The following is a 16,778-nucleotide window of genomic DNA, read 5'->3' as shown; positions in this document are numbered from 1 at the left end:
AGTCACCTAGTCCAACTGCCTGCCTTTCAGATCAGGAAACTGAGCCCCAGAGAAAGCAGGCGACTTGCCTAACATCGCAGATGTGGTGGTCCACTTCACAGGTGCAGACAAGGAGGCCCAGGGTGGCTGTGACCTGTCCAAGGTCCTCTGGGCTACAGAGGGGTTTTCAGCTCAGGTCTGGGTTGGACTTTGGTGGACAGGCTTGGACATTTCTGAAGTTCTGATTTTCTGCAAGCCCTGGCCCATTGCCAGCCAACACCCCGACCCCCTCCAAAAAGCAGAGCAGGGCTGGAGGTGATAGTCTCTCTTTTAATAACACTGCATCCATTTGTGGCCTGGCGACCACAGAGCCCGAGGCCCAGTCACCACAAACCTCTCAGGCACTCTGAGTGTGGCAGAGCTCAGCCCTGGGAGGGGACGGGCTGCAGCAGAGAGGGCTCAGGAGGACATCCAGTGTTCAATCGGCCTCTGGGACCGCTGCCATTTCCATGGAGGTAGCTGCTTCCCTGCCCCCGCCTTCTTTCCAAGGCCTGCAGGACAGTAAGCAAGGCCAACCCCTCCCCCCCCCAGTGAGAGGTGGTAGAGTTAGCTAGGGTGAGGAGATGACAGGGCTGGATGCAGGGATGTCAGCAAAGGGCCACTGCACGGGGAGTCCCACCCACAGACCCAAGAGGGCTGGCTCCCCTCCACAGTCCCCACTTACGGCAAGGTCAGGCACTAGAGGCACAGCCCACAAGCCTAGGCAGCCACCCTTGGGAAGCAGGGGAAAGGGACACAGACCCACAGCCCAGGGAGCCCAGGGGAAGCCTAAGCCCCCAAACCTCTAAGTCCAGGGTTTCAGAGGAAGGTCTGATGTACTTTGGTGTTCATTTGTTTTTTCCAAATTTGTTCCTGAAGGGCAGTCCAATGAAGGAGGCTGATAGTATGGACGTGGGGGGGTGAGGCAGGGGGGGTAATGCCTAGCTCCTCCACACCACTGTCTAGGTGGGGGCAAAAGCCTGAGTTGAGGTGTGCAGTCTCAGTAAACAGAGCTGTTAAGTGGGAGGTGCCTAGAAAGGTGTGAGCCTGCCTCCTCAATGAGACAGGTCTGGGAAGGCAGGGAGCAGACTCTTCAGAGTCCAGCACATCCTTGAGGCTTTCAGCCACAGAGGTAAAGCCCAGAAGCCCCCTCCCCTCCCTTCCTTCTCCAGGAAAGCCACCTTGCCTTCAGAGGCTGGAGCTTGGGGCTCAGGAGGGAATGGGAGGAATGGGGCTGAGAAACCGGTGGTCCCCTAAGGCCCTCAGGGCCTCTTTGGACAAGGCAGGTGGCTCAAGAGCCAATGAAGCAGCAGAGAGTGGAGGGACCTCGGCCCTCCGGGCCCAGCAGGCATATTCCTTGGGGTTTCAGGGTCAGACAAATAGGCAGCTAGGGTAGATGAAGAGGAGAGGAAGAGCCAACTTCCTAAGGGCACTGGGGTCAAGGGTGGTGGGGTGTTGGGGAGAGGGGATGATCCCCAGTTTCACTGCCACCAGACCTTGATGGGGGAGAACTTCCAGAGGTCTGGATGACCCATATGTAACTGCTTGGCGAAGGGTGATGAGCTCCACTGGAAGGGGGGTAACTGGTCCCACGTGGGGCCACTGACTGCAATTAGGCGGAAGTCTTTGGACAGCGCGTAAGAAGTGAGCTGAAAAAAGGGTTAGGGGAGGCAGGTGGGTAATAGCCATGACCCCATCCCATCCCAAATCCTAGCACCATCCACATGCCACCACTGGGTCCAACCAGCATCCAAATTACCAGGAGAGCACCACCATCCCCCCCATGCCAGGTCCCCTCTCTGGGACAGAGGATACCCTCCCCAATACCACCTGAGACCACACACAAACCTTCATGTCTATGCCTCCGTGGGATCTCTGGGATAGAGCAGAAAAGGGGTATGTCCCATTAGCTGGGTTGAGGTCCGAGCGGGCCGAGATGGCATTCTCCCCATTCTGCATAGGTCTGCAGTCCAGACAAAGGGACAGGGGATCGTTGGGAAAGTTGTTGAACCTGAAAGAGAGGGGCGGTGTTAGAATATGGACAAGAGGAAGGGAAGCTTTGCCCTAAGAAGAGAGCGGGCAGGGGGTAAGACCCCAGGACCAGCATCCAGAACCTGTCAGAGGACCTCCCCAAACCTGTCAAGCCAAAAGGATGCTGGAATCTACAGAGCACAGCTACAGACTACAAAGCCTTTGGGCAAGAACCCTAAGATTGTGGGGGCACAGTGGGGTTAATCACCACTGCCTAAGAAAGACAAGGGCTTCAGAAGAGAGAGGCAGATGCAGGACGTTACAGCTGGTTAAGAAAAATATATCTGCCTAAGCGGTCAAAGGAAATGAGCAGTTTTCAAAAGAAGAAATACAAGTGATCAACAACCACGTGAAAAATATCCTCAATCATCACTAACAAGAAAAATGCAAATGAAAACGCCACCATTCATTCATCAAATTGGTGATAAAAGATGGAACTGGTAAATGCTAGAAATCAGACACACTGATACAATACTAGTGGAAGTGGAATCATGCTGGAAAACAATATGGAATTATAACAGAAGAGTTGCTAACCGTTCACACATTTAGACTCAGCCCATGACTGGAAATACATCTCAAGGAGGTTCAAAACAAAAGTGATATATGTGTGTGTATGTATGTGTAGATACATATAAAACAATTTTTTAAAAAAGTCTGAGAATGGTTTCTTGGATTTCTGAACCATAGCACACGGCCAAGGATGGAATCCTAACAAGGGCTGGTAAAAAATATATCTGCCTCAAGTCTCACAAATCTAATCAAAAGGGCTTTAAAGCAAAAATGAACTGCCAATTTTTATCTACCAAATCTGATATCATGGAGAGCAGCTACAATGGAGGAAGAAGACTAGGAGTAGAGACACACACAAATCTCAAGGCAATAAGATCTAAGACATGAACTAGCAAAAAAAAAAATCTATGGACTCAAGCGTCAACATACAAATATACTAAAGTACAAGTAAAAATTCAGTAGGACAAGTCCCATAATTTATGCAAGGCATTCTGCTAGGCTCCAATGAGTAAGGAAAACTAAAGATCCTACTTCAAGATGATGTATTTGGCCTCAGAGGGACCAATGAGAGTTGAGAAATAAGGCCCAATGGCTGGCTGGGACTTACTTGTTGGGTATACTATATTGGGTGGGTATACTTTATTCAAAAGAAATAAGAGGATGAGGAGGGTGAGGTTGCATTATATTCTGAGAAGGCATATACATACACAGAAATCAAGAGCATGATGGAGAGAATTTGGGTAAAAGTCAATAAGAAAAGAAAGAAAAGCAATCTTGCCAAGGGAGTATACTATAGACCGCCCAGACGGAAAGAGGAAATAGATGAGTTTGGGAAATATCACAAGCCTGGAACAAAACCATGATAGTGTTGAAGGACTTCATTTATCCAGGTACCCGCTGAAGCTCAATCTCTCTGCCAACGGCAGATCAGAGGATCATTTCTTGGCTTGCCTGAAGGATGGTTTCTTCCTTCCAAAGACAGAGGAGCTGACAAGGAGAAATTCTATTTTAGATCTGGTTCTCACAAATTGGAAGCTGGCTGCTAGGCTAAAAGTAATGGAAACCCTGGGGAGTTCTCCCTTGTGAACACTCCATCAGAGAGTTTATGATAGAAAAGCAGAGGGGAAAACAGACACAGTCTGATGGGCACCCTGCACTGTGGGCGAGCAGATTTCAAAGAGCTGAGACGATGGATGGATGAGACAAAGCTTGGATACCATGACCTAAAATTCTTCTGAAGAGGTAACCTCCTAGGAGGCAAGGAAACTCCCAAGAATGAAATTCTAAAAGATCTAAAGAGACAAAATTCCAATGAGAAGGAAAAATAGGAGTTGCCTGAGAGACTTGATGTGAATACTTAGAGAACTCACTAAGCAACTTTTATTTTTTTTTAAAATGATTTGAACAGAAGATAGAAGATAATTGGGTGGGGGGGAATGCAAGAGCATGGCATATTGCAACATTTACCAAGGGTGCCTGGAGTGCTCAAGCTCCGAATGACCCAAGGCTGGAGAGGAAATCTAAGGACAACAGAAAACAGATTGCTTTGTTTTTAGGAGAAAGAGAAGGATCAAACAACAGACTGGATCACTGCTCGGGGCACACGGAATGATGGTAACAGGCAATGGTCAGCTAGTCAATTTACAAGCGCTTATTAAGCACCTACTGTGTGCCAGGCACTGTGTTCAAGTACTGGGGACACCAAGAAGGGCAAAAAACAGTCCCTGCCCTCAAGGAGCTTACAGTCTATTGAGAGAAGGTAACATGTAAATAACTAGGTTCGTGCAAGATATGTAGATATAATGTATATTTTATACATATATATACACACATATACATACAAGATACGTAGATATAACATATATTAGACATACATACATGTATACATACACACATATATACACATACAAGAAACACAGCAAAGTTAGATAAAGAGGGGAAAGGTATTATTAGTGGCTAGGTGGATCAGGAAAGGTCTTGAAGGAACCCAGACAAGCCAAGAGGCAGAGGTGAAAGGTCAGTGTTCCAAGACAGACAGCGCTAAGGCACCAAGACAGGGGGTGCAGCATCATCTTTGAGGAGCTACAAACAGGCTGGAAGGGCTAGATTACAGAGCATGTGAAGGGGAGAGAGGCATGAGATGGCTGGGAGGGTAGTGTAAAGTCAGCTTGTGAAGCGCTTTCAATATCAAAGGGCTTCTATTTGGTCCTGGGAGTGTCAGGGAGCCACGGGAGCTTAATGAATAGGAGGAAAATTCCCTTGGCAGCTGAGCGGTGCATGGACCAGAGTCAGGAGACCAACCAGATGTCTGTAGAGTAGACCTCCACAAGAGAGGTGATGAGAACCCAGACTGAGGAAGTGGCCATTGGAGAGGAGACAACGGGATGTGCATGAGAGATGGCGTGAAGGCAGAAACGAGGCTTGGTAACAGACAGGATGTGTGGGGTCAGAGAGAGGAGTATGGACAACTCCTAGGCTTCAGGCCTGAGTGACTTGGAGGATGGTGGTGCCCTCGATGGTACTAAGGAAGTTGGGAAGAAGAGAGAGTTTTGGGGGCAAGATAACGAGTGCAGTTTCAGTCATGCTGAGCTTAAGACGCCCATGGAACACCCAACTGGAGATAGCGACTCTAGCTCAGCAGAGAGTCTAGGGCTGGATCTAAAGACATGGGGATCATCTGAACAGAAATGATCGTTGAACCCTTGGGAGCTGGTGAGATTGCCAAGTGAGTGATTATAGATGAAAGAGAGAGAAGGGCCCGGGACAGAGCCTTGGGTAGTGGGCATGACAGGGAAGAGTAACCAGCAAAGGAAGCTGAGCAGGAAGTCAGGCAGGAGGAGGAGAACCGCAAGAGCAGTGTCCCCTTTTTTGGGGGGAGGGGGGAGGGAGGCATGTCTGTTTTCTCTACCGAGAACAAACTTCAGACAGGAAAGGGGGGTGGTGTGGGGAGGGATATACAGGATGAATAAGGGGATAGTAAATAAAAACCAGCAGACCTTGGTGAAGTCAAATCACCTGGTCCCAATAAATCACATCTTTGGGTACTCAAACAGCTAGAAGATGTAACTGCTGAGCCACGATCCCACATTTAAAAGAACGTGGAGAATGGGAGGGGAACCTTAGGAGAGGAGAAGAGCAAATGTCCCAATTTTCCCAGAGAAGCGAAGAACAGTCTGTAAACTCTCAACTGGTAAGCCTGACTTCAATTCCTAGAAAACAACTCCAGAAGGGATTATTAAAGGAATGGTTTGTGAACGCCTAGAAAAGGAAGCAGAGATTACAGAGAGCTGGCAAGGCGTCATCCACAACAGGTCATGCCAAACTTGCATCTTTTTCTTTCTCGACAGGTCACTAGCTCAAGGGAAATGCTCACAAAGGTTACGTAGATTTTAGTGAAACACCGACAAAGTGTTACGTGGAATTTTTGTGGAAAAGCCAGGCACATGTGGCCTAGATCAATGGGGTCAAACTCAAAGAGAAACAGATCCTTGAGGGCTACACGTTGACTAAGAAAACCACAAATTAACATTACTTATTGCATTTTTTACTTTTTTATTGCATTTTTACTTATTTCATGAAACATTTACTGGCTTGGGCCTCTGGGCTAGATCATACTATGGTGCATTATGAGTGATCACTTGAAAGGAAATGTCCATTCGAGTGCTTTGCCCAAATCCTTTCAATATTTTTAGCAGTAACTTTTATCAAAGGAATAGAAGACACACCTCTCAAATGTGAAGATGTGATGGAAGAAGCCCAGAACAGAACGACAGCCTTTGTTTACAATCAAAGGAAAATTTCTCTACGCATCTTATACACCCATTAGGACCTTAGAGATCGCCTTCCTAATCCAACCCCATCATTGGACAGCTGGGGAAACTGAGGACCAGGAAGAGGAAAGAACTTGACCTCAGTCACATTTCTAAATGGCAGGGCCAAATTTCAAAGTCCAGTCACCTGACTGCAAATCCCGGGTTCTTTCCAGTGCACACCACACTACCTCTACAACAGAAAGGACAAGGTCTGGGGTCCTGACCTCATCAGCCGGATCATGGAGTCCATGTCATGCACTAGCGACTGGTTCCGTTCAAAGATCCGGGCTCGGGGGCTGTTCTTGTATGAGAACCAGTCCCCAAACTCCTTCACCAGGTCGGGCATCCCACTGGCATTGAACACAGACTCAAAATACCTAGGGAGTGGAGAAGGGGAAGGCAGGGTCATCTCCACTCTATCTCTTCCCCCCACCCCATACCACCGCCCACAAGCACCACTACTTTCTGCCTCACTACAATGATAGATTGAGGGCTGGAGGGCACCTCACAGAGCACTGAGCAAACACTGCTATTTTGTAGATGAGGAAAAAGAGGCCCAGACAGAGAAAAAGACAGAGAATCCATAGCAGGGCTGAAATTCAAACCCTGGTTTTCTGGTTCTGGGTTCCATATGCTTCCCACTACCCCACACCAGGTCACATGATACACTCACTGTGGCAAGAACTGTCACTATCTTAGTGTGGCTAGGTAGCTCAGGGGATAGAGCACTGGATCTGGAATTTAGGAAGCTCTGAGTTCAAATCCTGCCTCAGACATTTAACCAGCTGGGTAACCTTGGGTAAGTCACTTATAACCTCTGTCTGACTCAGTTTCCTAAACTATAAAATGGGGCTAACAACAGCACCTATGTCCCAGGGTTGTTACGAGGATAAAGTAAGGTAATTCTTGCAAAGTGCTCTACAAATGATAGTTATGAGCTATTAGTGCCTTCACAGACTCTGCTCCATGAGGTCAGCACGATGCTCTCCAGAGTGGGCACTTAGTCACTGCTGAATGAATGAATGAATGAATGAATGAATGAATGAATGAACGAATGAATGCTAAGGGGGTCATGAATTCAACTCAACAAACTGTATTAGAGGCAGTACAGCAGGTACCTCAAATAGAAAGGGACGTCACTAAGCTGTACATAAAAACTCCTGAGAGCTCCATACTGACTTCATTTTAAAATATAGTATTATCTATCCTTTATTGTATCTTTACTTATTTTGTTAAATATTTCCGAGTTATATTTTCATCTGGTTTGGGCCACACTCGCCCATGATGAGGGGCACATGCAGCCCCCAGGCCAGCTGTTTGACACCTTTACTACACTGGCTAAGACACTGGACTTGGGGTTGGGAGGGCCCAGTGCAAATCCTGCCTCTGACACGTTCTAGCTATAGGACCCTAGACAAGTCTAGGCCTCAGTGTTCTCATCTGTAAAATGGCCTCTAAGCTCCTTCCAGCTCCAAACTGATGAACTCTGGAACATTTATCAAGCACCACCTCAGTGGCAAGGCTCTACACTGGCTATGAGGGGTGCAAAGGCAGAACACAAGCAGCAAACAGTGCCTTTCAGCTGTTTCTGCCACGCTCCCTACCCTGCTTCAGAGAGGGCCCAAACCCCCGTGGGAGGGGAGCGGAGGGTGACAAGGGGGCAGACCCAGCGGTCAGTGCTCACGGTAAGTTGTAGCTGGCCCAGTAGCCCTTCTCATACAGCTCCTGAGTCTTGTCAGCCACCACCACCATGCCCCTGGAACGCAGGAAAGAAACACAGAATTTAGGGATTAGGTGGGACCTCAGGAACCGGATCCGGTCCAACCCTGGCCTGACCAGGACTCCCCAAATCGACAAGTGACCATCCGGCCTCCTAGAGGCCCCACAACCTCCCAGCCGCCCAGTCAGCTTTTGGAAGCCTCTCAGCATCAGGAAGTTCCCCAACATGAAGCCTCACTGCCTCAGGTACAGCCTCCACCCCACGTTCCCAGTCCTGCACTCTGGGGGCCACACAAAACAAAGCTGGTCCCTTCCATCTGATGGCCTTTCAAATATTTGGAGACAGTTATCCTGTCCCTCCCACCCAGCTCACCCTATCCCCAGGTACTCTATCCTCTCCATATTAAATATTCCTATGCCTTCAAATAACCAGGTCCTCATTCCCAACTTGACAAGACCCGGAGTGGCAGGGGTTATGTCCAGACTCTCTCAGTGAGGCATTCAGCCAGTCCAAACTCTCTCTTCCCTAAATTCCTCCCCCAGTTCAAGGTAATCACCTCTGCACCCCCTACCCCGTAAAGGTCAGACAGAAGTAAGACCATCGCCTGCCTAACTCCCTGGAGCCCCAAAAGGGAGGCGGGCTGGATGCTGACACTCACGGAATCTGCTCCAGAACAGTGAGCAGGCCATCCTTGGGCTTGGACTTCCCAGGAATAAAAAAGTTGTAATCTACAATCATCCACTGGTTGTTGTATCTGCCAAGGAAAGAATGGGGGTCGGATCAGGGGTGAGGGGTGAATAGGCAGAGTGCCGGTGACCTCCATCCCAAGCCAGACCTGGCCCAGAGACCGAGAATTCGGCAATGCTGAGGATCACCAGGGACCCTGCCAATCCAGCGGGCCCATCCTGCCTCTGCCCAGTCCACGTTCACACCTCGATAGCCCCGGCCATTGGGAGACGCAGAATCTCAGAGATGGAGAAGGCTCAGTAGAGATCTGGTCTCATCCCTTGTCGAGGCCTCAGTTTCCATATCATTAAAATGAGGGGGTCTCAGAGGTCCCTTCTAGCTCTAACAGGCTCTGATTCTATCACCTATGGCCACCAAACTAAGTGTCCCCAAATACAGTGGTTCCCCACCGCCTACCAGACCCAAGGCTCTCAAGGCCCTCCAAAGCCTGACTCTGCCCGACCTGGGGAACCCCATCTCCTCCTGGGCTGTGGGAACCTCCCACCCACTTCCCCGTGGGGGAACACCCTCCTGGGCTGTTCAGTGACTTCCCAAGGACAAAGTCCCCCCAGTCTGGGACTCACGTGCCACTGTTGAACTTCTTAAAGACAGCGGACCACGTGGACCCGTCATGGGCCAGCCGGTTGGCTGCAATATTGCGCAGCCACTCGAGGACGCTGTTCTGGGGCTTCACGTACTTCCACAGCTTTGCGTTGTTGTTGCCGATGGTGGTCTCCAGGGTCACCTGCGGCCGGGGCACAGCCGTGAGACGAGGGCCGCCTTCGGCCCCTCCGTCTGGCAGGGCTTCTCCCATCTCCCACGCCCCTCCCCCTGCAAGGTCATCCTTATCGGCCATTCCTCTGGATCTGTGTGTTAACTCCCCATCAGAACGTAACTCTTCGAGGACTGGATTGTCCTCTCTGGTCAGTCCCTGGCACACAGTAGGCACTTAATAACCAGATGCCTGCTTAATGAATAAATGCGCCCCTCCGGTAGATTATAAGCTTCTAGAAGGCAGGGCCCATTTCACTTTGGTCATCATCTCTCCGGCCCCTCCCACAGGGCCTGGGACGTATAAGGTGTCTAACAAATGCTTGCTGATAGACCGATTCTTGTCCCACGTCCCTGTGGGACAGCGAGGAACGGCACAAACAAGGGAGAGATGGACAAGACAGCCAGAACACACGGTCATCAAGGGGCCAAATCTGTAATGTCCTTCGAGTCTGAGGACGCACCCACAACATTTCCAGGTTCCTGCTTCACCCCAGCTCTGGGAATTTCTCCCTCAAACCCACACATCCCTGCCCAGGGAGCATCTCGGGGCCCAGAGGCAAGAGCAAAGCCAGCCCTTCCCAGAGGAAGGGGTTTTGTGACCCAAGAGATGGGAGCAGCCAGGCCGGTGGGGAAGCAGTGAGACTCCTAGGGCCCAGCCTCCCAGAGACGCAAGACGAAGCCTGCACACTGCCCCTGGATCATGGAGGGTTGGGCCGTGCTGGCCTCAGTCTTCCATCATGTGGCCGCATCCCACGCACACTACGTTCCAGCTAAACTGGCCTATCTATTACTCTCATCTCCCACCTGCATGTCTTTGCAAAGGCTGTGCCACCCCCCAACCCATGCCTGGAATGCTCTCCATCACCTCCAACTCACACACAGTAGTGTATTTAGCGCTGGAAGGGACCTCACAGCCTACATATTCTAAAAGACTAAGACCCATAAAGGTTAAGTGACTCCCCAAGGACACGCAAGATCCCTGGAATCCTTGCCTCTATTCAAGACTCAGCAAAATTACAGGCCCTTCCATGAGGCCCCTCCTGATTCCCTCACTTGTTATCAGTTTCCCCAAAAGTAACTTCACATATATTTTGTACTGACTTGGCTGCATAAACATTGCTCTCCCAGGAGAATGAAAGCCCCTTGAGGGCAGGGACTCATTTCACATCCCCCGTGCCTAGCACAGTCTCTGACACACAATAAGGATTTAATGAACGCTTTTGGAATTGAATTGAATCTAGACACTGGAGAGGCAATATGGTCCAGAGGAAAGAGTACTGTAGTTAGAGCCAAAGAAGCTGGGTTCAAATCCCACTATTACCTGTATGACCTTGGGTAGATCACCTTATCTCCCTGGGCCTCAGTTTCCTTGTCTGTAGAACGAGAGAGTTAAACTAGATGACGTCTGAGGTCCCTTCCATCTCTCAATCTACGATCTTCTGAGTCAAATAGCTGTAAACTTGTCACTTCCCATCCCGGGGTCTCAGTTTTCTCATCTGATAAATGGGAACGAGAACGCTCATGCTCCTTACTTCACAGGGCTGTGGTGAAGAAGGGGCTTTATAAAACATTCAAAAGCCCTTGTGGAAATGTGAGCTGTCACCGGCAGTCCCCGGCTCCTTCCTGGGTGAAATGGGAGACCACGTCACTCAGGCTTTGGAAGAGTTCCTTCATTCCAGGATCAAAGATTTGCTGACGGGCTGTGTTTCCCCCTTCCAGGCCTTTGATGAGCTCAAAAGATGTTGAGGCTCACAGATCTGGGAGGGGAGGGGACGTCCAAGGTCATCCGGTCCAATCCCCTAATTTTGCAGACAAGGAAACTGAGCCTGACCCTAACTCTCAATGACTTGGCCAAGGCACGGAGGCAGATAGGACTACAGGTCTTCCTGACTGCCAGTCCAGTGCTCAGATGACCAAGGGCCTTCAATAGCCCAATAGGAATTAGATCACAGAGAAGTAGAGAGCTAGCGTTACAGGGAAGCAGCCCTGGGTTCGAGTCTTGCCTCTGAAACCCATTGCCCGGGTAAGCCTGGGCAAGTCATCTATGTTCTCAATGCCCCAGGACAGCTCCTGAGACTCGTGGTGTTGCCAAGCAAGGACCCCTCTGCCCTGGCAGCATGAATTTCCCTACACAAAGAAATCATAAACCCAGTCCTCCAGATTCCAAGGATCTGTGAGAGTTCATCAAGGTGGGTTCATTAGACATAGATCCCCCAATCCCTCTAATCCTGGACTTCCAGGGCTGCCACAGCCAAGAAAAAGTCAACTTCCCTAAGCTCAGAGACACACGACTCGCCCTAGCATTTTACAGATGGGGAAACTGAGGCTCCCAGAAAAGTACAGGCCAGACAATAGGACAACATGCTTTCATTCTTCCCAGCCTGGCATGAGCTGCCAGAACTCACTGTCCAATAGACAAGCTTTGGAGGGCCTCGTCAGAGCTAAGGTAGGGCCTAAGAGGCCAGCCTGAGTGGAGAGGTCAACCATCATGTTTCCACAGCCCCCTTCTGTCTACAAAGCAGGATCCTCAGTATACCCCCAAAAGGGGGCTGTGACCTTCCTCCTTCCTGACCAGAGAGGCTCGTCACTACCCTCGAAGGGCCCACGTGACAAGGTCCTGGCTCTAAGTATGGGAGGGGCCGCAGAGACCATCTCATTTTACAGATGGGGAAACTGAGGCCCAGAGGGGAGGTGACTTGTCCAAGGTGACCCAGGTAGTGGCTGAGGCTCAGAGGTGAGCTTTCTACCGCGCTGCACTGCTCCTCCAGGTGACGAAGTTCTCCAGAGTAACAGGATGACCTCGGATTCTACATCCCGAGTCGGGAAACAAGAGGAGAAATGATCGAAGGTCACTCACCAGCCCACTGCCCAAGATATAGAAGTCGTCACAGGAGAAGATGGTCCCAGGGTAAGAGGAGAAAACCTGCTCGTTCCCAGGGATCAGTGGTGACTCGCCTAGGAGAGACAGTGCCGAGGAAGACCCAGCCCCGTTAATCAGTACAATGATAAATCAGCACAACGATAAATCAGCACCTCAGCCAGCTCCCACGTCTATGGCCCTGCAGGCTGACAGAGCTACCTCCTCACAATGACTGCAGGAAACAGCTGGGCTGAGAGTCACCCAGCCTGTGAAGGTCAGGGCTGAGAATAAAACCCACATTTTTGTGGCAATAAGAGTTAAATGACTTAGCCAGAGTCATACAGCCTAGGAAGGTCAGGGCTGGGATTCAAACCCATGTTTTTGTGGCAATCAGGGTTAAATAACTTATCCAGAGTCACACAGCCTATGAAGGACAGAGCAGGGATTCAAAATCACTTTTTTTTTTAAGGCAATCAGGGCAAAGTGACTTGCCCAGGGTCACACTGCTAGTAAGTGTCTGAGACCACATTTGAACTCAAGTCCTCCTGACTCCAGGGCCGGTGCTCTATCTACTATACCACCTAGCTGCCCCTTTCTCCAGTTCATTTTACAGATGAAAGAAACTGAGGCAAACAGGGTTAAATGACTTGCCCAGAGTCATACAACTAGTAAGTGTCTAAGGCCACATTTGAACTCAGATCCTCTTGACTCCAGGGCTGTGCTGTATCTACTGCAGCACCACCTACCTGTCCCTCAAACCCAGGTTGGCTAACTTGTCTAAGGCCAACTCCTGTTCCCCTCTGCTGCCTCATTCTTCCAGAAAGGACTTTCCCTTCTCCTCCTGGGCCCAGATCTCCCTCTCTTCTGCCTGCCCCCTGAATTCCCCCACCAGCCAGTGAGGCCGAGGTCATGAACTGCCACCAGGACATCCATGGCCTTCTCAAGAACATCCTCTCTTAGGGGCAGCTAGGTGGTACAGTGGATAGAGCACCAGCTCTGAAGTCAGGAGGACCTGAGTTCAAATCTGGCCTCAGACCAAACACTTGACACTTACTAGCTGTGCAACCCTGGGCAAGTCACTTAACCCCAACTGCTTTAAAAAAAAAAAAAAGAACATCCTCTCTTACTATCTCAATGGGAAGCTGTCCACTGCAGATGTTAATTGAGTCAGTCAGTCAAGCAGACTTGTTAAGCACCACAGTGTGCTGGGCACCGTGCCAGGCATCAGGTTAACAATGATAATAAAAAATTAATGAAGAAACTAATGACCTTGTTGGTGCAGGGAATTCTGGGAGGAGGCTGTCTCTGCCAATGCAGGGGGGCAACTTACAGTCCAAGTCTCCGAAGTTATTTGTGTGAGGTCACACAGTTAGGCTTTATTAAAGTTCATAAAGTGCTTTGCATAAACTCTCTTATCTGATCCTTAGAGCAACCCTGCAAGTGGAGTACTCACTTCAGGGATTATTATCCCCATTTTATAGCTAGGGAAACTGAGGTCCATAGGGTAAGGTGACTCGTCCAGGGTCACATAGCTAAGAAAGTATCAGAGGCAGGTTTGGAAAGAAGTCAAATACCCTCCCTCACTGCAGACGTTCTCGATAACGAAGGGTTTGGGAGAAGGTGCATCCAAGAAGCCACGTTACTGACGGACCAGAGGACCTGGTCAGAAGACAGTCTCAATGTCCAGCCCTCCAGGGTGGGGGCACAGTAAAGTCTCATGGTGGGAAATAGACCTAAGCCCTTTCCTGGGAGGGAAGTGGGGAAATGAGGGACCAACGGACCTAGATCTGGAGCAAGCAGAGACCACAGAGGCCAACCCTCCCATTGAACAGATGAGGAAACTGAGGCCCAGAAAGGCTCACAGCAGCACAGATCTGGAGCGAGCAGGGACCTCGGAGACATCTAGTCTAACCCTCTCATTGACAGAGCAGACCCAGAGAAGTCCCGTAACTTTCCCAGGATCACACAGCACATGGCCCCTGCTGCCAGGCACCCCCACCCCCGCGCCCAGAGCCCCAGCCCTACTGTGCGTTCCCTTGCCCCGGTCCCCACCTTTGGGCAGCGTCCGGAAATGGAAGGAGTATTTCTTGATGATGCGAAGCATGTGCTGGTAGGAGCTCCAGGTGTCGTGGGACACCAGCAGCTCGCTGTTGTTGGGCAGCAGCTTGATAAGGGCCGAGCAGGAGCCCGAGCCCACGACCCGCTTCTGCTGCGTCTTGTTCAGGGCCGGTTCCAGGTCCTCCAAATCACCTGACAGCTGGAACAAGCTGAGGGAGGGGGTGTGGCCGGGGTCTCAGTCTCCTGGGTAAGGAGGAGGCGGCCACTGAGGAGGTCCCTGATACCCTAGTATAAATTAGGGCAGCAGGGCCCTTAGGGAGGCTTGGAAGGAGAACCTCAACTGCCCAACTGGGGACAGGGCACACCCTGATTCAACTCAGCAAGCATTAAACTCCTAACATCTTCTCTGTCCATCTATCAGAACAATGAGCACCTTGAGAAAAGGAGAGGTTTCCTTTCTTATTTTGTGTCCTGAGCATTTAACACAATGTTCAGCACAGAGCAGCTGCTTAATAAAGGCTCGTTCACTCATTCATTAAGTCACCTACTGTGCTCTAGGCCCTAGAGGTACAAACCCCAAAATGAAAAACAGTTTCTACCTTCAGGTCTCCATTCCTGAGAAGGAATGCAATGTGCAAACACCCGCGAGAAGTCAGCCCAAGCCGAGCTATGAAGGAATGGAGAGATTCCAAGAGGCTGAGGTGATGCAGACTGGCGGGTTTGGGAGGCCTCCTCCCCCGGCTCTGGGCAGAGACAGTAACCACTGCCTGGAGCCTCCGCACCCAAGGAGCCACCATCAAATTCTCTGGAAACCGGGTCCAAGCAGGACCCCAGCTCATGAGCCAACCGTGAGCTCCCTATAGATGAGTGGTGCCCTCTGCCATCCTAGGATAAGGCAGAGATGCAGGAGGCCTCTCGAGCCCAACTCGCTGGGCCAGGAAGAAGATGGGGCAGGCTCTGCTCTCGCCACTACATGCAGGCGCTCTCCTCACCTCCATCACTCATTAAACACTTCTCTACACTTGCATCACTAGAGCCTTCTCATGGCTAAGGTTAGGCTTATTTCTCCGAGTTCTGTAACATGACTCACAGCATTTCTCTACCCCAGAACCTTGGTCCTCGCACTCAGGGCATCCACGGTCCACCCCAGTGTCCCCTGAAACGCTCAAGCTCCCCAGCTAACCACATCTGGGTCCCCTCCCCCCACTTTAGCTGCCCACAGGAACGGTCAAACCTTAGACCTCGTCATCACTTCCATTATCTGACCTCCCAAATTACACCTTCTGAGCCTAATCTTTGGTCCCCTAGCTGCTCCCTCTTCTCTTAATCCTATTCCTTACCTGACCATCAGCCTGTCCCTCCATCCCCTCTTCACACTCCCAGATCCGACCCCTGAACTGGTGCCACTTTCTAGCTGACGAGGTCAACTCTACATGGTCCTGGAATCCTGAACTCCTCACCCCCTCGTCCTATCAACGTTTATGCCATCCCAAACCCAACCATAGGTTTACCACCATCGTCCACCTTCTCCACTCCTATGTGTCTGAACACTCCCAAATGATACTGATTAGATCTACTACAAATTCATGCTATCTAAACTCAACTGAGCCCCCACTGCTTTACAAAAATCCTTTCATTCTTCTCTATTTGAGTGATACCCACGAAGCCACTGTGCCAGAACTCCTGCTCTCTCCTCGAACCTCCAAAATCCCTCTTTCCCCTTGCCCTCCAGATCCGCAGAAGGCTTCACTTTCTACTTTGCTGAGGTAATGGAGACCACTCATCGTGAGTTACCGTATTTCTCCTACTCCACATCTCGAGCACCCTCTCCATCTTCACCCAGCCTTTCCTCTTGCTCCAGTCTTCAAAAAAGAGAGACTTCTCTTTTTGAGGCCAACCCTTACTTCCCTTCCTGTTTGCCATGAGAGTGTGGCCCACTGATCACTTCCTCACCCTCTCTGGGCATGTGCTATGATTTCTTCCTAACGGTCCCGTGCACTGTGAAAAGTAGCAGTGGGACAATAGGACAGAGCCTGGGACTGGGGGTCGGGAGCCCTGAGTTCTCAATCTGGGTCCTGTCCCTTTCCAATTTGTGGGGCCCTCGGCTGAATCCCTTTCGCTCTCTCTGGTTTTCTCTGCAGCACGATGGAGATCATTCTTGGCTGGCCTACCTCAGAAGAAGGAGGCTGACAGAGTTGAGCAAGGCTCAAATGAGCTCATGTCTGCAAAAAGCTCTTTCATAGACTATAAAGCATTAAACACAATGGAT

The 16,778-nt window shown here is 50.3% G+C and overlaps 1 protein-coding gene across 1 annotated transcript in view; it reads right to left on the bottom strand.

Moving 5' to 3' along the window:
• Positions 1–289: 289 nt before the first annotated feature.
• The window catches only part of PLBD2 (phospholipase B domain containing 2), a 31,802-nt gene continuing 15,313 nt past the window's right edge, over positions 290–16,778 (bottom strand). Inside the window, exons 5-12 of the mRNA XM_020978042.2 lie at positions 14,504–14,718; positions 12,449–12,546; positions 9,402–9,562; positions 8,750–8,845; positions 8,056–8,127; positions 6,596–6,748; positions 1,867–2,029; positions 290–1,667 (exon numbers count right to left, since the gene is read on the bottom strand). Of these exons, the coding sequence (XP_020833701.1) occupies positions 1,500–1,667; positions 1,867–2,029; positions 6,596–6,748; positions 8,056–8,127; positions 8,750–8,845; positions 9,402–9,562; positions 12,449–12,546; positions 14,504–14,718 (1,126 nt within the window). The 3' untranslated portion in view covers positions 290–1,499. The remainder of the gene's footprint in view (positions 1,668–1,866; positions 2,030–6,595; positions 6,749–8,055; positions 8,128–8,749; positions 8,846–9,401; positions 9,563–12,448; positions 12,547–14,503; positions 14,719–16,778) is intronic.

Source organism: Phascolarctos cinereus, unplaced genomic scaffold (assembly GCF_003287225.1).
Source record: "Phascolarctos cinereus isolate Bilbo 61053 unplaced genomic scaffold, phaCin_HiC Scaffold_4;HRSCAF=312, whole genome shotgun sequence".
NCBI lineage: Eukaryota > Metazoa > Chordata > Mammalia > Diprotodontia > Phascolarctidae > Phascolarctos > Phascolarctos cinereus.
Note: the sequence above shows the minus strand (reverse complement) of the source record. Positions and strands in the feature narration are given on the sequence as shown.